This window comes from Lissotriton helveticus, chromosome 9 (assembly GCF_964261635.1).
Source record: "Lissotriton helveticus chromosome 9, aLisHel1.1, whole genome shotgun sequence".
Lineage (NCBI taxonomy): Eukaryota > Metazoa > Chordata > Amphibia > Caudata > Salamandridae > Lissotriton > Lissotriton helveticus.
Window position 1 is genome coordinate 1,289,434,131 of NC_136070.1, and position 22,903 is coordinate 1,289,457,033.

The 22,903-nt window shown below is 47.7% G+C and overlaps 1 protein-coding gene across 1 annotated transcript in view; it reads right to left on the bottom strand.

Annotated features, from left to right (window-relative positions):
* LOC144783423 (peptidoglycan recognition protein 3-like) overlaps positions 1–22,903 on the bottom strand; it is a 173,171-nt gene that overhangs the window by 110,428 nt on the left and 39,840 nt on the right. Inside the window, exon 6 of the mRNA XM_078662409.1 lies at positions 14,103–14,220. Within this exon, the coding sequence (XP_078518535.1) occupies positions 14,103–14,220 (118 nt within the window). The remainder of the gene's footprint in view (positions 1–14,102; positions 14,221–22,903) is intronic.

Consider the following 22,903-nt stretch of genomic DNA (forward strand, 5'->3'; position numbering starts at 1 on the left):
AACGCCAAAATTCGCAGAATTTTGGCATTTGCAAATGGGAATTTGCCAAAATGGTATGTATAAAGGTAAATCTGGTGCAAACATTTTTTTTTAAAAAAATCGCAAATTCCTTATTTTGCAATTGCATTTAAGGAATCGCACATTTTGCGATTCCTTAAATGCAATGTATGAAGCAAAAAAAATATGCTAATTGTCCTTAAGGAATCGCAAATTACCACCAACTTCAAGTTCGTGGTAATTTGCGAATTCTTTGAAAAATTCACATTTTAGCTTTTTTCAAAGTGCCATGCCCTTAGGGCATGTATGTGCGCCACATGTGCACCCATGCTTATTTCAGGGGTGCAACAGGTTGTCCTTTGGACACCCCTGCGCCCTTGAAATTATTCTCGATTTGCGATTCTCAAATTGCGAACCGCAAATTGAGAATAACTCTCCATTCATTCCTATGGGCCTCCTGGCCCATAGAAATGAATGGGAAAGTATTCCTTAATTGCGATTCGCAATTTGCTAATCGCAATTAAGGAATACTAAGAATTCGCCAAAAAATTGCGAATTTGTACATACATCCCAATTTGCGATTCTGAAATAGCGACTTCTAAAAAATCGCTATTTCAGAATCGCAAATCTTGTTGATGATACATATGGCCCTGAGACACTAAAAGCCCCAGCGGAACCCTACTGTCACTGCAGGACTGACAAAACATGTGCGTCCCGACACACTGGCCGTACTCTGCAGCAGCGGAGTCAGAGAGAGACTGAGCAAAAGAGTGCCATTCACACTCAAGCGAGTTGCCTACCGTTTGCAGGCCAAGAGGCTGTAACTCCACGCACAAGGGAAAGCTCAAAGAAGAAAAGAGGCAGCATAGCCCGCAACGTCAGCAAAATTACCCCGCGCCCAGAGGAAGCAATAGCATTTCACCAGAGACTGTAAAAGCCCGCAAATTCCGCTGCGCCTGCCGGCAGCCAGAGACCTGCTTCCCCTGTGAAGGTTCACTGCATACTGGTCTGAGAGAAGAGGCCACACAACAAGGAAGTAACAACCCAGAGGAGAGAAGTGAGCAATACGCAACCATCCCAAGCGCCAGAAGAGGACGCCCATGATGAATGACTGAGCTCACAAGATCAGAGGTGCGCAGAAGGCCGCACCAGCAATGCTAACAGTACGGGCACGCACCTGGGAGATAGAGACATCTTCACCAAGAAGAGGCAATGGTGAAGGCAGCAAGGAGAGCATCCATATCTCAACCGCACCAGAAAAGCCCTGCACTGGGCCAAAGACAGCAGAGAGTGTCCTCCCTCACACTGCCTCAAGATGGAGTCACCAGTGGCCCAAGACAGGCAAGCGGAGAGTCACACATTCCACGTAGCAAGATGCCACCACAACATGTGCTCCAAAGACACACAACACCTGGCCAGAGGCCAAATTGCACCGCAAACAAGGAGCACGTCACACAAAGTGACAAACCCAACCAAGCATGCCTGAACGGAGGTAGAAGCAGGCACCACGACGGCGCAGGTTCGAGGCACAAGTTTGACACCCTCGAGCGGAGAAGTAACCTATGACAGAGGAGCACGGCGAAAATCTCTGAGGAGGAAATGGGGCCTGCGAGAGGTCCACGAGGAGAATAAGAATTTCCTAGTGACAGGACAGGCCTGCCACAGGTCCACAGCAAGTAAAGACAGTCATAAGAACTGGACATGACCAGCGAGAAGTCCATTTGGCGCATATGGCAGGATGCCACATACGAGTGAGGAACCTGGTCAGAAGCAAAGGAGAGCATGGCTAGACACTATGTAGTGAAGGAGGAGAATAGACAGGGCGTCACATCGCGAAAGGGGAAAACAGTGCCAGCACTGGAGGTGTTCATCAACACATGCCAGCCAACAGGGTGCAGAGACATCACAAGAGACAGCTCAGCGGGAGGACGAACTGTAAGCTGCTAGCAAGTGCGATATGCGTCCAGGCCCCATGCCTCACAGTGCGACCGTCCACTCACCATCCATCCACACCGTCCACACCGGCTGCTTGGCATCGATGGCCTCACGTCTAGCAAGTGCACCTGCCAGAAGATAACCATGAGTGGCCACAAAGTCCCTCCAGTCCTCCTCCCTCCATGAAGTCACCTAAAGCAACGGATCGCCGCCTGTTGCCCAAGTATTAGAACATCATCGTATTCAACATCCAGGTGGATCATCATAAAGAACTTCTAAGGAGCATCTCACCACCAGAATGGATCCAAACACTCAAGACATCCGGAGTTCAACAAGAAACTCCTGGCACCATGGGAGGCTAGCTACCCAAGAACCTTCAGTGTACCCCTGTAAACCTGAGGCCTGCCGAAGAAGAGCACACCCAACCATTGCACTATCCCCCCTTGGGGTTACAGGAGGCTTTGCCGTGGCCCTGTTGGGAGTTCCGCAGCGACCCCTCAGCATGGCCTATGAAATGCCCGCACAGCCCACACAGTCACGTAGCAATCCATAGGCAAGGCCTCTGCGGAGTTCCTGTGAGAGGGGAGTCCGAACCGGAGAGATACATTGGCAGCAGCTCCACGACAGGCACCGGGATGCATGGAGGTCACAGACGAAGACTGGTCACCCAAAGACCATCCAATGGAAGCATATGAACCTGAGTCCTGATGGCGAGAGCACACAGACTCTGAGACTCCACCCCTTGCAGCCGCTTGAGCAACTTAGCTGTGATCCTGTTGGCAGTTGCTCTGTGAAGCCTTCACACCACCTACACGAGGCCCGCCCAGTCCACATGGTCCCAGGGCAGCCCAGCAGGAAGGCCGTCCAGGAGACTCCTGTGAGAGGGGAGACCAGGCAGAAGAGGCAAGTCTGAAGCTGCTCGGCCAGCTGGACCTAGAAAGCATCAGCGCCTCCAAGGACTGCCATCCTCCACCAAGGTCATCTCAGTAATTGCAGGTTTGTTGTCCACTGGAGCCTGAGCGCCTACAAGACGATCTTCAAAGTGGAGTCCACCTCCGCTCCTGATGCACCACCATTGGATCTATGTAAAAAGACTCCAACACCTCGAGACCAGGCCGGTCAGAACTACATTGCAGAGGCAGACCAAAGCCTCCTGACCCTGTGGTCCAGTGCTCCGTGCACCGCTCGGCAGACGGCCTGAAGAGACTCAATGGTGCTGTGTATTGTTTGTTTTCTTAATAGTTTGAACTTTTTATTTGTTTCCTTTTCATTAACGTTTGGGAAGGATGTAGTGTCCTGCTGCACACATTCTAGTGTTGCACCTGTGTTTGCACCCACACTACACACCCACCCATCACAAGCATCACCAGTCAGTTGACCCTGCAAATAAAAGGGGCAGGGCGCACGTGCCCTGAGCGAGTTCCAATACCACCTACAATGATGTAAGGATGATTATTATAAACAACTCCGCAGTTACTATATAAAGTTAGATAGAACACATTCCATCACACGCCCCATCCTATTAGTTTTATTCCATACCCAAATTGTCCAGAATGCCCTGCAGCCTTTTAACTGTATACCTGTATTAATTCAGTAAATCCAAAATGCGAAGCCAAGTGGAGTTTCCCCCAAACCTTAAGCTGCTCTGGAGTCAATGGTTGAATTTCAACCTTTCTCTTCCCAAAGCAACCGTTCCATCCTCCTAAACTCCACCCCTGCACTGGAACCAATAACAACCTAAACCCCGTCCCTGCACTGGAATCAATAACAACCTAAACCCCACCCATTCACAGGAATCAATAACAACCAAACCCCGGCCCCGCACAGGAATCAATAACAACCAGACCCCGGCCCCGCACAGGAACCAATAACAACCAAACCCCGGCCCCGCACAGGAACCAATAACAACCTAAACCCCACCCTTGCACAGGAATCAATAACAACCTAAACCCCACCCCTGCACAGGAATCAATAACAACCAAACCCCAGCCCCGCACAGGAACCAATAACAACCAAATCCCGGCCCCGCACAGGAACCAATAACAACCTAAACCCCACCCCTGCACAGGAATCAATAACAACCTAAACCCCACCCCTGGTACAGGAACCAATAACAACCTAAACCCCGCCGCTGCACAGGAATCAATAACAACCTAAACCCCGCCCCTGCACAGGAACCAAAAACAACCTAGACCCTGCCCTGCACAGGAACCAATAGCAGCCTAAACCCCTCCCCTGCACAGGAACCAATAGCAACCTAAACCCCGCCCCTGCACAGGAACCAATAGCAAACTAAACCCCGCCCCTGCACAGGAACCAATAGCAACCTAAACCCCGCCCCTGCACAGGAACCAATAACAACCTAGACCCCGCCCTTGCACAGGAACCAATAGCAACCTAAACCCCGCCCCTGTACTGGAACCAATAAAACCTAAACCCCACCCCTGCACAGGAATCAATAACAACCTAAACCCTGCCCCCGCACAGGAACCAATAACAACCTAAACCCCGCCCCTGCACAGGAACCAAAAACAACCTAGATCCCGCCCTGCACAGGAACCAATAGCAACCTAAACCCCGCCCCTGCAAAGGAACCAATAACAACCTAGACTCCGCCCTTGCACAGGAACCAATAGCAACCTAAACCCCGCCCCTGCACTGGAACCAAAAAAAAACTAAACCCCACCCCTGCACAGGAATTAATAACAACCTAAACCCCGCCCCTGCACTGGCACCAATAGCAACCTAAAACCCGCCCTGCACTGGAACCAATAACAACCTAAACCCCGCCCCGCACTGGAACCAATAACAACCTAAACCCTGCCCCTGCACAGCAACCAAAAACAACCTAGACCCCGCCCCTGCACAGGAATCAATAGGAACCTAAACCCCGCCTCTGCACTGGAATCAATACCAACCTAAACCCCGCCCTGCACTGGAACCAATAGCAACCTAAACCCCGCCCCTACACAGGAACCAATAACAAACAAAACCCAACCCCTGCACAGGAAACAAAAACAACCTAGACCCCGCCCCTGCACAGGAACCAATAGCAACCTAAACTCCGCCCCTGCACAGGTACCAATAACAACCTAAACCCCGCCCCTGCACAGGAACCAATAACAACCTAGACCCCGCCCTTGCACAGGAACCAATAGCAACCTAAACCCTGCCCCTGCACAGGAACCAATAACAAACTAAACCCCGCCCCTGCACAGGAACCAATAAAAACCTAAACCCCTCCCTTGCACAGGAACTAATACCAACCTAAACCCCGCCCCTGCACAGGAACCAATAACAACCTAAACCCCCCCCCCCCGGAACAGGAACCAATAAAAACCTAAACCCCGCCCCTGCACAGGAACCAATAACAACCTAAACCCCGCCCCTGCACAGGAACCAATAACAAACTAAACCCCGCCCCAGCACAGGAACCAATAACAACCTAAACCCCGCCCCTGCACAGGAACCAATAGCAACCTAAACCCCGCCCCTGCACAGGAACTAATACCAACCTAAACCCCGCCCCTGCACAGGAACCAATAACAACCTAAACCCCGCCCCTGCACAGGAACCAATAACAACCTAAACGCCGCCCCTGCACAGGAACCAATAACATCCTAAACCCCGCCCCTGCACAGGAAACAATAACAAACTAAACCCCACCCCTGCACAGGAATCAATAACAACCTAAACCCCGCCCCTACACAGGAACTAATACCAACCTAAACCCCGCCCCTGCACAGGAACCAATAGCAACCTAAACCCCGCCCCTGCACTGGAATCAATAGCAACCTAAACCCCGCTCTGCACTGGAACCAATAGCAACCTAAACCCCGCCCCTGCACAGGAACCAATAACAAACTAAACCCCGCCCCTTCACAGGAAACAAAAACAACCTAGACCCCGCCCCTGCACAGGAACCAATAGCAACTTAAACCCAGCCCCTGCACAGGAACCAATAACAATCTAGACCCCGCCCTTGCACAGGAACCATTAGCAACCTGAACCCTGCCCCTGCACAGGAACCAATAACAAACTAAACTCCGCCCCTGCACAGGAACCAATAACAACCTAAACCCCGCCCCTGCACAGGAACCAAAAACAACCTAGATCCCGCCCTGCACAGGAACTAATACCAACCTAAATCCCGCCCCTGCACAGGAACCAATAACAACCTAAACCCCGCCCCTGCACAGGAACCAATAACAACCTAAACTCCGCCCCTGCACAGGAACCAATAACAACCTAAACCCCGCCCCTGCACAGAAACCAATAATAAACTAAACCCCACCCCTGCACAGGAACCAATAACAACCTAAACTCCGCCCCTGCACAGAAACCAATAACAACCTAAACCCCGCCCCTGCACAGGAACCAATAACAACCTAAACCCCGCCCCTGCACAGGTACCAATAACAACCTAAACCCCACCCCTGCACAGGAACTAATAACAACCTAAACCCCGCCCCTGCACAGAAACCAATAACAACCTAAACCCCGCCCCTGCACAGGAACCAATAACAACCTAAACCCCGCCCCTGCACAGGAACTAATAACAACCTAAACCCCGCCCCTGCACAGGAACCAATAACAACCAAACCCCGGCCCCGCACAGGAACCAATAACAACCTAGACCCCGCCCCTGCACAGGAACCAATAGAAACCTAAACCCCGCCCCTGCAAACGAACCAATAGAATCCTAAACCCCGCCCCTGCACAGGAACCAATAACAGCCTAAACCCCGCCCCTGCGCTGGAACCAATAGCAAGGGTCCGTGCCTCTAAACCCCGCCCCTGCACAGGAACCTTCTATACCTTTGTTGCTCCGGGGGTCTTATGGAGGGGGAGGGGGGGTCACTCATTCTTGCTCCTTCTTTGCTACAGTTTGTGCATCCAGCGCCCTTTGAAGAGCCTCCAGCACCTCCTGCCCTTCCCCCATCCTGCTTCCCAGACTGAGCTCCACAAGGCCATCCGTCCTTGCACCAGAGCAGTGGAAAGTGATGCTTGTGGGACTTGTGGGTTTGAACAGGGTCAGCGAACATAGCGCTTCGAGGTAGAGAACATGGCGTCGAGGTCAAGCGCACATTTGTTAACATCCCCGGAGCTCGTTTGCTTTTCTAGGCCCCACGGTGAGTAGCAATCAGCAGGGGTCATTGGCCCAGCCTTGGGATGGACTTGTGTGCAGTCACAAGCTTCATGTCTCAGCAGCTTTCACAGCAGAGCCAGGGATGGGACAAGGGCCCTCAGGAGCTGGGAGACCTGGAGTCATAGTCTGGACTTGCCAGGCAGGATGCCTGCTCCCTGCTGGGTTGTTTGTTTGTCCAGAAGTATCTGCCCTTCTCCCTCAGCACCAGCGTGAACTCTGCCCTGCCTCAGAGGGGCGCCTTTGATTCTGCATCAGTGTCACTCGGGCTCAAATCAAAACATTGATCACTCACTCAGTGGAAATTGTCCCCAAACTCATAGTAAGAAGCTGTGCTTCCAAAGTGCGTCTTGTTTGTAGATGTTGCAGACTTGGCATCTTCCAAAGGCTCGCAGTCACTGATCCCAAACCTCATTCTACTACTATGATCTCCCAAATTATACTTTCTAGGCTCTTCTCTCCCCTATCCCTCCGTTAAATGATCCTATTCAACCAAGTAACAGATTCACTTGTCCACCGCTCAAACTCACTGCTCATATTTCCCTTCATTAATCCACCAATATCTCTTCTGGGTTCTGGAGTAGCCTGAAACTCGCCGAAAAGCGCTTCAACGCCTCATCAGGGGTAGTAAGCATCATATAAATACAATTTACAATTACAATTACAAAGGATATAACTTCTGCCCAACAAGAGATTTGATCTTCAGTCTTTGGCAGCTTTATCGAATGTGTGCCCCCTTGATTGTTCATGTCACCCTTCAGAGTCATATTGTCTGCTCTGTTGTCTGTTCTGATGAGACCTGCTTTGCCCCAAGACGAGCAGAGAAACCACCAATGGTGAACTGCCTTTGGTTCCCTCCAATTGGACAGTTGGATCTTCTGGAGAGAATAACATTTCGCCTAAAGATCCTGATCCTTTCTCCAGACGCCTCAACGCTGACCACTGGCATTTGTTGTTCTGATCATCCACTCTTGGGGAAGAGAGAGGCATCTCTTTCTGCAAGTCGGAAACATTCAGCTGCCACAGCAGGTCCTGTCTGACTTATCAAGATAACAGGGTCTTCTCTGGGTAATTGTGGCATACAGGGTTCTAATGATCTCAAATATCACATGCGGAGGAACTTGACCCAGAGGATCTCGGACGTGGGCCTGAATCCTCCACACTCCTCTTTTGGGCAGAGTCCCTGGTCTGAGATCGCTTCTGAATCTGGCTGCGATAAAATCTAAATACAGAGTTGGAATTAGATGGAATCTTTTCATAATTGTGAGCAACCACTATATTAGAGAACTTTAATGGGTGTTTATGCGTTCTTCACCAATTCATTTCTGGATTGTACCAACCAATCGTCCAAAAATGACAATTTGCACTATGGTGCAAGGGTGCCTGCGTTGGCGCTAGGTAGCTGAATTTAGTGCCAGCGCAGGGGGAAAGGCAGAGGTGCACTGCATTATTGTAAATATGGTGCGTCCCTGTGTTTTCAGAATGGCAGAGCGCAGTGTTAGCTATTTTGGCTTAACGTCGCACTCCACCATTCTATTGTAAATATGCCTCTCTGGGTCCTATTCATAAAGATAAATTCAATCATAAATGTACATTTTGGATCATATTTACCCCTCTAATGTCTGCCAGGAAATCACAAACGGATTCCAGGTAGGCATAAATGTATTTCCTGGGGCCAAGCGCTCCGCCAAGAGTGACAGACCTCCACTCACATGTCAGGCAGTGGGCGCTCCAAAGCACGGCTTCCTTGGAAGGCTGCGAAACACAACACCATGGACACTTGTGCGCACTCACAACCTCTCTTCTGATTGATCTGCATCCTGCAAAGTCTTGGAGATTTTCTCCAGCACACAGCTGGAGTAATCTTGCTTCCAGGGTGTAAAGGGATATCAATCACCACTATGGGGTCTATTACGATGTCGGGCGGGCACCTCGGTGTGAGAACCGACTGACCATAGTTCAGCAGTGACGCATCCCCTATTACGATACGACCGCACATGGTGCAGTCGCAAACTTCCATTTCTCTATGGGAGCTTGTGCTGCGGTCGGAAACCGGCTGCAGCACCAGCTCCCATAGAGAAATGGAGTTTCTGTGATTCCCTGCACTGCATGGCAGGCACTTCACGGTGCCTGACACACACAGTGCAGGGATTTACAGGGGGGCACTAGAGGTGCCCACCAGGCCCTCAACCGGAGGCAGCTGAGGGATAAGGGCACTGATAGGGGCCAGGGCCGGACTGGAAAACGAAACCAGCCCTGGCAAACTGTTCGGCCAGCCCCCCTGGAGGGAGGGGGGTGCAGCTGAGTCATTCACGAGGGCAGATTTTGGCCGATTTTGTTACAGGGGGCTGATATTGCTGAACCCCGGTAACAAAAACAGCCCCCCAGGAGCCCAAAACTGGCCGTCAACCTGGCGGCCCACCGGGGAAACGCCCGGTGCCCACAACGGCCAGTCCGTGCTTATAGGGGCCCCCTAAGTCATTTTCTGACAGGCTTTCCATGTCTGTCTGAAACCAATATCATAATCCAGACGGAGGAAACGCCGACCATAAAGGATTATATTGTGGTTTCCGTCTGTACGACGGGCTCCTTGAGCCCATTGGAAGTCAGCTCAAATGACCGGCAGGTTGGACTTCGGACCACCGTACTCGTAATACGGAGGTCGGCAGTCAAACCAAGGATGTCAGTCAGAAAGCCTACGACCTGCTTTCCGACCGACATCCTAATGAGGCCCTATATTTCCTGGGGATGTAGGCGAAGAGCATTCTGAATAGAGAAATCTTTTTTTTAAGTCTGCACGTGCACAGGGATCCTGTTCCCCTTCTGTGGAGTTCTCCACTATAGATAACTACATAGTGGAACATGACAGAAACATGGCTCAAACTGTTTTCTATTCCGGATATTAAGCTAGCTCTTCCACAAAAGTACTGAGGGGGCATATTTACAAGGGCTTTATCTCCGCTTTTTGGCATAAAAAGGCAAAAAAGGGAGAAAAAAATATCGCCCTAATTACAAGAGGGTGCTAACATGCATAATCGCATGTTAGCACCCTTTTTCCCAATGCTGCCCTTTGCATCTCTAATGAGATGCAAAGTGGGCATCACTGGGCGTTCCCCGGATGGACAACCTTGCAAATATCGCTGATGTTCACATTGCAATATTTACAAGGCAGCCCACATGATTTTAGCACACGTTAGATTTTGGCGAAAACTGCGGTTTTCGACAAAAACTTAAGGGCCCGATTCACAGAACTAACTTAAGACAAAATCCTAAACTTGCTACCATTTTGGTATTCACAGAAGGCACTTACTCATTTCGGTATTCACAGAAGGTAGGACTCCTAACTTTAGGTCTCCTAAAAGCCTTCTGTGAATACCGAAAGTCTTAAAGTTAGGATTTTTCTAAGTTTTGGAGTAGTAAACTTAGGAGTCCAAACTTTAGGACTCCTAAATGCCTTCTGCTAGATCACCTACGAAGGGGGTACCTCGGGGCTTGTGCCTTAGTCCTACACTATTTAACATACATGTGACCCACCCTTGCAACTATCATCCGAGATCATGGCTTTGTTACTTTTTCGTATGTGGACGATACACAACTGCTTCTTTTGTCTGACAATAATTCAGTGGCGACAAAATAGCTCTTTGCTGATGGTATGCGAGCTATTTCTGACTGGATGAAGAAGAATGTTCTCCAGTTGAATGCCGATAAAAGTGAAGTATTTCTTTTCGGCAAAGCACACATTTTGTGGTCCCCTGATTGGTGGCCTTCAGAATTAGGACCCGCCCCCACCCCTACAACCAAGGCAAAAAACTCTGGGAGTTTATCTAGATCACTCCTTATCTATGAAAGATCAAGCATTAACCACTTCGGGCACCAGTTTTTATATGCTGACGCTTCTACGGAGAGTGTTCCACCTTCTCCCCTTATCAGTACCCGAAACCTTGATCCAAGCTCTGGTAGTCAGTCGACTTAACTACTGTAATGCACTTTTGGCAGTTGCAAACGAGACTGTGCTAAACAGGTTTCAAGTGGTTCATAACACGGCAGCACGCCTGGCTCTCAATATGCCTCCTAGATCGGCATCTCTACCATTATTGAGACGCCTCCATTGGCTCCCCATTCATGAAAGTATCAAGTTTAAAATCTGCTGCTTGGTCCATAAAACAATCAATGATAGGGGTCCCAGGTATCTGGCGGAAAAACTCGTCCACTACTTTGCAAGAAGATCTCTGCACTCTGGAGAGAAGGCTCAGCTAGTTGTCCCTCGGTTCAACAAACGAGCCGGTGGCAAAACCTTTGCCTACCTTGCAGCTCAATACTGAAGCTCGCTTCCCGTCCCTTTACCCAAGTGCCTGAATTTTGTTAAGTTCAGGAAACTTCTGAAAATTGAACTTTTATTTTAGAACAATGTTTTTTTAATTTCTAAACATTATTTTTATTTTGCAATGTATAAAAACAGTACATGTTCATGTTTGTATTATCATAACATATCATTAATACTGAGTACACCCTTGCATAAATTCACATTTCTTCTATAACATTCCTATGTTTGTTATCAGATTACCAATAAAGGATATTCCCCAATTGATTCGTTAAACAGCCTACCATCTTTCCATTATAAACTCCAGTTAGTCGCCAGTATCAGACCCAGTGTCCTCTTAGGGGGCTTACATATATTTCCACAATGTGCATTCCATTTCCCCCATATTCGGGTCCACTTTTTGGGGCACCCCCTGTGGATGTATACTGCTTTCTCAATTACCACTGTGGTATCCATATCTTGGCACCATTTCCGCAGGGTTGGGGACAGCCCGGATCCCCAGTCGAGAGCTATATCGTGTTTCGCTAATGTCAGGCCAAGAGTCACCCAGTTCTGGTCCGATTGATAGAGGTCTGTAGGTTCACAAATATTAATAAGGCAGCATTTCGGTTCCGAGAGGGCCTCTGATTGTGCACATCATTGTTTCCCAGTATGACTTAATGACGGGGCATCCCCATATGGTGTGTATAAACGTCCCTGGGAGGCCGCATTGTCTCAGGCAGAGTGGTGTGTCGGCGTTTCCCAATTTATGTAGGAGTGTACGTGTATAATACGGTCTATGTAGGATTTTTAATTGTAGTAATCGCAGCCTTGGGGGGATTGCTACCTCCCTTGGAGATGCCAATGCTTCCTGCCAGTCTGCCTCCTCCAGGGACCCAGGATCCTCCTCCCATCGTTCTTTAAGAGTGATCATGGGATCTTGTTGGTTATTTACTATTTTTCGGTACACTAGGGAAATGGCTTTCTTGTGTAAATAATCTGTGAGAAGCCTATCCTCAAGTGGTGAGGCTTTCGACAGCTGTGTATCATGGGACAGGACATTCTGTAGTGCGTGTTTTACCTGTAGATATCTAAACCTTTCTGTCTGTGCTAATCCATACGTTTCTTGTAGTCGATCGAATGGAATGACCGCCCCCTTTTTCCAAATATCTCCTACTTTTGAAATACCTATTAGGTCCCATTGTCTGAAACCTTTTGTATTACACAGATTGCCCAGTCGCCGTGTGTCTCATATAGGTGTGGCCTGTGTTTACCCCTTCCCACCCCAATGCACGTTGAACCAAATTTGTACTGTGTGTGCCGTAGGGCCTGTGAGTGTAGGTCATCATTTTTCAATATATAGTGTTCCCATGATACCTGCATTCTCAAGCAGATGTCTATCCATTCGGAACGCCAGGTCTTCCTGTGGTACGTGGAGCCATTGGTTGAAGACTATAAGCTGCGTCGCCCAATAGTATTGTTTGACATTGGGAAGGGCAATCCCTCCGTCATACCACCCCCTCATAAACTTTTTTATGGCTATCCGACTCGTCTTTCCATCCCATAATAGTTTGTTCACTTCTGCATTAATAGCAGTGAAATATGAGGGTGCTATCGGGAACGATGTGTTTTGGAGCGGGTAGATAAATCGAGGGAGCGCCATCATTTTAAAAAAGGCTGCCCTACCGAGTAGTGTCAAAGGTAGGGTGCACCAGTGTTTGACGTCACTTTGGAGATTTTTAAGGGGTTTTGCAAGATTTTCTGCCATGAAGCTTGCCTGACTATGTGTGATATATTTACCTAAGTACTTGAATCCTTCCATCGCGATCTGAATGGTGCAGTGTCGTGGGAGCTATGACACAGGACCGTGTAGCACGTAAAGAAGGGATTTCGTCCACTTTATCGTGTAGCCTGAGGCGCGTCCATACGCCTCGCAGATAATTTATGGAGCGTGCAGGAGTAGTCAAATAAAGAAGGATATTGTCTGCATATAACGAGATGCGGTCCTCCCATCCCACTGTCCACCGCAGGCCCCGTATGACCAGATCCTGGCGGATCCAGGCCGCCAGGGACTCCAGCACCATAGCAAACAGTAACAGTGACAGAGGGCTGCCCTGTCTCGTCCCCCTCCTCAGTGGAAATTCCGTTGAGATACAGCTATTTACCACCACTTGGGCAAGAGGCTTTGTGTATAAGAGTTCCATCCACAAGCAGAATTTTGGGCCAAAGCCCATGCGTCTAAGCACAGCAAAAAGGAAGGGCCACTCCACCAAGTCGAAAGCCATACGGGCATCCAGTGAGAGGATCACCGCATCGTCTGCTATTGTATCCTTACGTGCCATCACGCCTTTTAACCTGCATAGGTTGAGTGCAGTGTTATGATTTGGCATGAACCCCGATTGGTCTGGGTGGATTAAAGTCGGTAGGTGTGCCTGGAGTCGTGTAGCCAATGCTTTTCCTAGAATCTTTGCTTCCCCATTTATAAGTGAGATCGGTCTATATGATTCACATTCTTCTGGGGGTTTACCTGGTTTGAGAATAGCAACTATTGTGGCCAGACGCTGGTCCCTAGGTAGTGCTCCCTCCTGTAAACTATGTGTAAACATACGGAGCATATGTGGTATGAGTTGTGTTTCCGCTTTTTTATACAGTTCTACTGGCAGTCTGTTAGGCCCCAAGGCCTTCCCTGAGTGTAGAGCTCCGACCGCTCGCTGGAGTTTCTCACTGGTAAGCTCTGCTTCCAGCTCCTGTGCGTCCTCTGGTGCAAGCGTGGGCATTTGCATGTCTTTGAGGAATTCTATATTGTTCTCCGCCGTGTCCGCTGTAATGGGCGTGTATACTTTCTGGAAATGTGGATCCGAACGTAAGTTAACCGGTTTGTGTCCGGAGCCCCGGCACCCATCTGCACGCTTGTTCTCTTTTGTCCAGCCATGCTAGCAGCTTCCCTGCCTTGTCTCCTACCTCATATATGATATTCTGGGTGTGCGTGTGCTTGGCTTTTGCCTCCTCCCAGGCATATGCTTTATATTCTTGCTGTGCTAATTGCAGCCTATGTGTCGCGGGGGCTCCTGCATCCAAGGCATGGTCTGCCTCAGCCTTGAGTACTCCTTGTTCCAGGCACTCGATATGTTATCACCGTTTTGTACGCCTCCCACAGTGTCGTTGGGGACGACACTGTGTGTGTGTTTTCAATGAAATGTAAACTGAACTTTTTAATAATTGATTGCCTGCTCCCTCCTCTGTCCCTACGGTGTTTGGCCTGGAGATACCCCTCCGGGGGTGATTCCTGTACTCGTTTTGGGACCCCCCTTTTATCTCAGCCCCCACTTCACCAATCCCCCCCAAACTTTCAGGGAAGGAGCGCAGCGGACCGAGTCATTTTCTTTGAGAAATTCGCAAAGATTCATCCACCAGGGCCAAAGTTAATCCAAATAGAATGTTGGGGATTTCCTATGGAAACTAGGTCCTAACTATAACTACCTACTGGCGACCGCCAGTAGGTAATATATATATTACCTACTGGCCGTCGCCAGTAGGTAGTTATAGTTAGGATCGTTTTCCATAGGAAATCCGCAACATTCTATTGGGAATAACTTTGGCGTTGATGGATGGAATTGGCTGAATTTCTCCAAGAAAATGGCCAGATCCGCTCCGCTCCTTCCCTGAAAGTTTGGGGGGGGATTCGTCAAGCGGGGGCCGAGATCAAAGGGGGGTCCCAAAACGTGTTTTCCCCATGTTAATTTCCATAGGGCGGTTGGACTCACTTTTAGCCCGAACGGCTGAATGGATTTCCACCAAACTTGGCAAAATTGTAGGGACTGGTAGCCCGATGTGCCTTTGCTATGTCTCAAGATATGTGCTCCAGTGGATTTTGAGTAATTTAGGTTAAAAAAAATATATGTCTATATGTGCGCCCCGGGGCGCGCTCCAGCGCGCTCCAGCGCGCTACGCGAGTTCGCGAGTGGAAAGCTGATTTGCTCTCGGTTGTCTGTCAACATTCCAAACAGTCCGGAGCGGCCGCCATCTTGTGTCTTGGTAGGATCGAGACACAAGAGGTGGCAAAAACAAAGGGGGAAATGACCCAAAGGGGGCAGGGTAGACCCCCCTGACCCCCTAGGTTTGATGTGGGGGCCATAAAAGGGCCCCGTGGGCAAACCATTTATTTATTTATTTTTCCGATTTTCGCGGGGGGAGCGCCCGGTACGCGCCCCGGTGCGCGTATCGGTACGCGTACCCTGGAGAAAAAAGAATGACAGAGTTTTTAAAAAATGTAGCATTTTTTTATAAATTGGAGGTAGTTCTAAAAAGAACTGTTTTTTTTATTCTTTTTGTTGTTTTATATTTTTTGTATTGTTTTTTTGAACATTTTTTACTTTTGTCACATGACCCGACGCGCTTACGCGTGATGTCACTGACCATGTCATGAGTAGTGTAATATGTGACGTCATCAGCAGTGCATTGCACGCGCAAGTTATAGTGAGTCCAACTAACTATAACGTGGGAATTTCAATGGTTTTATGCGAGTAAAATTTCCACCTAACTATAACTGGTGTGAAACCTATGGTTTTTTCAGTGAATATATATATATATATATATATATATATATATATATATATATATATATATAAAATTTCTATGGCAAAATGAAACCCCTCATTTTGTTCCTTTTCAAATTAAATGTATTAAGTGTTACCACTTTATTCCAATCAAGATGACTTCAGGTGTGCCATACTTTTGTCATAAGTAAGACTGTTAGCGTTCTAGTTGTTCTTTAGAACACTCTGGGACATTCTGTCATCATTGGGCTACAGTTGGGCTACATCTGGCTGATTTTTGGGCTACATTTGGGCTCTTTTGTCTCTGGTGGCCATCTTGAGAGACTGCATATCAGAATTTTTTTAATGCAATATAAGAGGATTTGAGAAGTCACTCAAAATGTGCCCTAATTTTTCTTTCTTCAGCACTAATCATAATTTCTATGGCAAAATGAACCCCCTCATTTTGTTCCTTTCCAAATTAAATGTTTTAAGTGTTAACACTTTATTCCAATCAAGATGACTTCAGGTGTGCCATACTTTTGTCATAAGTAAGACTGTTAGCGCTCTAGTTGTTCTTTAGAACACTCTGGGACATTCTGTCATTGGGCTATAGTTGGGCTACATCTGGCTGATATTTGGGCTACATTTGTTTTTTTTTGTCTCTGGTGGCCATCTTTGGGCTACATTGGGCTACATTGGGCTACATTGGGCTACATTTGGGCTCTAACATATATATAGCTCAATGTAGCCCAATATATATTTTTTCAAAGTTAATTTTCGTAAAAACCACTGGAGCATATATCTTGAGACATAGCAAAGGCACATCGGGGTACCAGTCCCAACAATTTTGCCAAGTTTGATGGAAATCCATTCAGCCGTTTGGGCTAAAAGTGAGTCCAACCGCCCTATGGAAATTAACATGGGGAAAACACGTTTTGGGACCCCCCTTTTATCTCGGCCCCCGCTTGACGGATCCCCCCGAAACTTTCAGGGAAGGAGCGAGGCAAAGTTAAGGAAAATTACAGGCAGATCCCTCATTCGGCGCCAAAGTTATTCCAAATAGAATGTTGCTGATTTCCTATGGAAACAATCCTAACTATAACTACCTACTGGCGACGGCCAGTAGGTAATATATATATATATATATATATATATATATATATATATATATATATATATATATATATATATATATATATATATTGGTTACCAAGCACAATTCCTCTCGATCAAGGATGGCACCGACTCCATGAGTTCAACTAAAGTTTAAAGTTTATTTCCAAAGCTGCATAAAGACGCGTTTCGGCGGAAGCCTCCGCCTTGCTCACTTCATCTAACCAAATGATGTTACAAAACATATATACCTCTGCATTCACACAGTTACTTCACTGTGATTGGTATCTAGTTACCACGGTGACCCTAGTTCAGTCATGTGGTTTGGCAACAAACATAAAAGAGTCACTATACATCATTGCTCAGACTCGTATTGTGCATAATCATTATACAAGAAAAAAACATCTGATAAAATTGACTAGCATCAGTGCCTAATTACGTGCAATATACATTCAACTAACAAATTAATTAAGTAAGCATATTTGTTGCAAACTTGTAAAAGATGGCACAAAGAAGTATAGCAAAGTTGGTAGACATAAACGGGTGGGGATATACATGGAGTCCAATATCATTTCCACAGTCTCTGGCAAATGCTCGGGGGAAGATTCTAAACGCCCATTATGATAATCATAGATCAACATATAATGATGACTCGACATGTGGAGCTTTTTTTTAGGTAATTACCTCATAAAAGTCAGTAATAGTCACAGGCAAATGACAATGAATCATATTGTGAAAATAAAAACCCCTTCAAATAAACAAATTACATTAACCACGATACATAATACACACAAAGGATACTCAAACGAGCCTCGTCTCCAAGTGGAGTAAATTTGTATGTGTATCATGGCATGAAGCATGAAACATAGTTATATGCCAAAGTACATATATATATATTACCTACTGCCGGTCGCCAGTAGGTAGTTATAGTTAGGACCTAGTTTCCATAGGAAATCCTCAACATTCTATTTGGATTAACTTTGGCCCTGGTGGATGAATCTTTGCGAATTTCTCAAAGGAGATGGCTCGGTCCGCTGCGCTCCTTCCCTGAAAGTTTGGGGGGGATTGGTGAAGTGGGGGCTGAGATAAAAGGGGGGTTCCAAAACGTGTTTTCTCCATGTTATTTTCCATAGGACGTTTAGACACGGCTACAGGTCGAACGGCTGAATGGATTTATAAGAAATTTGGCAAAACTGTAGAGTCCGGCTCGCAGATTACGCTTTTTTTGGAATGGTGTAAATCCGTTCAGTAGTTGCTGAGAAAATTAAAGTTAAAGTCAATTATATATCTATACGCGCGCACGGGTGCGCGCACTCAAGCGGCTGCGCGCGAGCGGATTTTTTTTTTGCTGCGTGACGTCTGTTAACGTTCGATTCGAAGGAAATCAGGAAGTGTTGACCGCCATTTTGTCACTGCGAGTAAATATATTGTTCATTTCAAAGCGTTGGAACATGGAAAGGGGAGAAGGTAGAGATTGTTTTGCCGCGTAGGTTTTCTCAGGGTGTGCAGTAAGGTCCTTAAAGGCGAAAATATATATATATTTTTTTTAAAAAGTTGCGGGGTGCCCACACTCGGGCGCGCACACCTTTTTACAAGAGTGTGTGTGAAAATGGAGATAAATCAGAAGTTTGAGTGCTTTGATATAAGGTGGCTCTGAAAAGAGCCCTTGTGTTAATTGAGTTTTTTTCTGCATTTATAAGTAAGTAGCGATGCAGAGCCGGATGTTGCAGAGGAAGATTCTGTTTCTGCCTTCCTTCTTACTTAGTTATGGTTTTTTCACTCCCACTCCAGGCTTTTAGTCTGTGGATGGAAATCCATGAACCTAGACTCACCTATGAAAATCATACTATTGATGCTTGACTGAGGCCAAGGAGATCAGAGTGCATGTGTGTGTAAGGTGATGTACCTCTGGGGAGATGATGTTACGTTTAAACGTAGCCCCTGAGTGCCTAGTTCGGTTCTGTTCTCTGTCACTGTTGTTGATTTAGAGCCCCAAATACAAAGGCTTGTTGTTGCTTGTGAATCCCCAAGTGTATATTTGCTCATACTGATCCATAACGCCCCGGCGTATCCATGTCGTAGGCCGCAAGAGTGGGCGAAACTCAGCTGGCCGAGCAAGACTTGGGGAGGGGGCAGGAGCCAAGAGGAAACAAGGAGGGGTTTTCATCATTTGGGACAAAAAATAGTTCTAAACCAATGAAAAGTTTTATTAACAAGTCACATGACCTGTTATGCTTACGTTACGCGCTCCGCGCCGCGCCCCGGATTGCTTCCGGGAAGCTGCGCTTCGCGCCTCGCGCACCGGAGCACTTCCGGGTGCGCTAACGCGGCGTGTCATATGACGCATTATGCAACAACGCGATACGTCGTTGGGGCTCCACCGGAACTGATTGAATTGGTAGTCTACAGTGTTTCTGGAAGTTTCAGACTGAAGCTGGCGGCAGCATGAGAGCACCCCGTGGCTACGTCGTGGCCATTCTGCGAGCAATCATGGCAGAAGCTCCCCACCGGAACTCTGCGGGAGTCGGGGGCCCCGGTGACTCTTGTAGAATCTTCAAGGCTGATGGGACGCTTTTGGGAATGGGGCCCATGCCGTAGCAGTCAAGCGTCCGAGTTCCAGGGTTGTCCAGAGCCATCCTTGCAGGCCAGGCCCAAGTCTGTGGAGCCGACCGCCATTTCCTGAGCTCCGTGGCAGCCGCCTGTCGCTGTACCGCAAGAGTGGGTGCAATTCAGCCGGATGGCGGGTGAGACGCTGTAATAGCAAGAGCAGGCATAATTCAGCTGGTCGAGCGAGGCAATGTGCCGCAGGAGCGAGCGCAACTCAGCTTGTCGAGTGAAGCGCTGGGGTGCAGCTGAGAAACCTCCACCTGGGGAGGTGGGCGAGGCTCGTTCTCGCCGCCTCTCCCTTCCAGTGCACCCCACGCCGTCTCCTGGCGCAGGTATATGTGATGGTTGGACCAGGGCACCGCAGGACGTGTCTTTAGGGGTGTAGCTGAGAAACCTCCACCTGGGGAGGTGGGGGAGGCTCGTTCGCGCCGCCTCTCCCTTCCAGTGCACCCCACGCCGTCTCCTGGCGCAGGTATATGTGATGGTTGGACCAGGGCACCGCAGGACGTGTCTTTAGGTCAAACCCTCAACTATGGCACCCAACATCCAGGACTTATGCCATTTGTGGAAGGCAGTGACATCGAAGCATCTCAGAGACCAAGCATATCCAGAGTCCTTCCTACAGCCTCTGCGTTCCTTCTTACCTAGTTATGGTTTTTTCACTCCCACTCCAGGCTTTTAGTCTGTGGATGGCAAACTATGAACCTACACTCACCTATGAAAATCTTACTATTGATGCTTGACCGAGGACAAGGAGATCAGTGAAGCGCCGGGGTGTAGCTGAGAAACCTCCACCTAGGGAGGTGGGGGAGGCTCGTTCGCACCGCCTTTCCCTTCCAGTGCACCCCACGCCGTCTCCTGGCGCAGGTATATGTGATGGTTGGACCAGGGCACCGCAGGACGTGTCTTTAGGGGTGTAGCTGAGAAACCTCCACCTGGGGAGGTGGGGGAGGCTCGTTCGCGCCGCCTCTCCCTTCCAGTGCACCCCACGCCGTCTCCTGGCGCAGGTATATGTGATGGTTGGACCAGGGCACCGCAGGACGTGTCTTTAGGTCAAACCCTCAACTATGGCACCCAACATCCAGGACTTATGCCATTTGTGGAAGGCAGTGACATCGAAGAATCTCAGGGACCAAGCATATCCAGAGTCCTCCCCGTGGTATTTGCACAACGGTCCTCCACCCCTAGGCCGCCAGCTATGCTACCTCGACAGGAACAGTGTCATGCATTTGGATCGATGTTGCAGCAGGCTGCCATGTAAATAGTTATTTAATGAAACGTTTTACCCTGTTACTTTGTTGGTGTGTTGTATATATTTATAATATTTGCATAGAGTTTGTCGTTATTTTGGGCGGGGTGGGCGGGATAAGTGAAAAATTGCCAGATGAAAGATTCTTTTTTTCTTCTTAAAGGTAGTCGATCATTTTGTTTAGATTCGGAAGATGAGTGAGATACGGTAGCCATTTCACCAAAGTCTTCCGAAAAATGTAGGACGTTGTTCTCTCTTGAGAGTACAAAAGATAGTGAGGGAAGTGGGTGGAGTGCTGCGTGTAAATTCGAGAATAGAAACTAGTAAGAACCAATTGGAAGTGTTGTTTTCATGTTGCAGGAGGCTGCCATGTAAATAGTTATTTAATAAAACGTTTTACCTTGTTACTTTGCTGGTGTGTTGTATTTATTTTAAATATTTGCATAGGGTTTGTCGTTATTTTGGGCGGGGTGGGCGGCGGAGCCGAGCTGTCTTGCAGCCATCATGGCGTCGAGCTCGGTTTCTCTCACTAGTTTCATATTTCTCATGAGGGGTTGTTCCTAATGTTTCTATTTTAGCGAGGTCAAAAAGAGATCCTATCAGTGGCCTACTGATTTTGCTCGATTCCTTTTGTTTTTTCTAACGATTTTTAAGTTAAAGTTTGCTAGCACGATACAGCGGCTAGTCCGCATTTTATATATATGTCTTTTTTATTAGGGGTGTCCTCCGGTGGAGTCGGACGATCTACCTCTAATAAACGGTAAGTGTTCCTCTGAAGGAATGCGTCTTGAAAGTGGCTGACTGTAATGTATGATATTTCACTCAGTGACTTTCAGGCCCATGCTGTTTCAAAACTGTGCATGTGCTTGAAGCAGGCGTAGGTATTGACGCAGCATTGTGAATATAGTGCATTGGTGAGCCTTGCTGGAGCTGCATCACAGTTGCGATGCAACTCTAGCAATGTATTACTTTTTCAGCACAGATGTGTTACGCATGTATGGTGTTTTTGTACCATGGTGCGCCACATTTCAAATGTGGCACACCATGGGTAACGGAGCACTAGCATACTGTGGTGCACATTAACTGGTGCATATCTGGGTATGAAGTAGTTAACATAAATCTGCCCCATAGGTTACAAATCCGCGTTTAGTAGAGTGTTTGGCCTTTGTAGTTTTATGTTTTTTCTGTTATTCTATGTAGGTATGTAATATTGCAATATTTTTGTCACGAAAAAGAAGCCATGAGTATTGGGTTTGTGAAAGATTGCAAGATTTTTAAAATTAAAAAGCAACAACCATGGCATTGTTTAATATAGTATTGTAAATACTTATCTTTAACAATGATGAGAGAGTAAAAAAAGGTTAACCTGATGTTTTAAAGTTATTCACAGGCTTCTTTAGAGGAAGTATTCGATATGATTGTAGCGTGGGTGTTTCACTTTTTTATAGGTAATAGAATGCATTCTTTATGCTGTAGCAGGAGGAGTACTACATGCTTGAATATTCTTCAGTGCTTATTTTCATTTCGTAAGTGGTATTGAGACCGACACAGAACTTCAATGGATCGGAGGGGCTGTTGCTGTGCATCTGGAGGACTGCCAAGCCGTTGCAGCAGTGGGAGTGAGGCCTCTCACGACACAGAACTTCAATGGATCGGAGGGGCTGTTCCTGTGCATCTGGAGGACTGCCAAGCCGTTGCAGCAGTGGGAGTGAGGCCTGTTACAGGGGCGTAGCGCAGCTCCTTTTGATGTTCACAATTGCAGATAACAGGGTAGAGATGTCCGTGGAATTTATGGATGGTTAGTCACACTAGAGTGTGCGCGGCGCCCCTAGCACCTTATTACGGCACACAGGGGAGCCGCGTTGCACAGTTTGAGAATCAGAGACTTAGGAGATAAAACTTCATAATAGGAAGGCTTCTAAGTGATAAAAATCGCCGGTGCTCGGCGTTAAAAATATCACTGCTATCGGTGGAATTTTCCACGGTGTTAGTGCTTCAACAGAAATGGGAACACATATC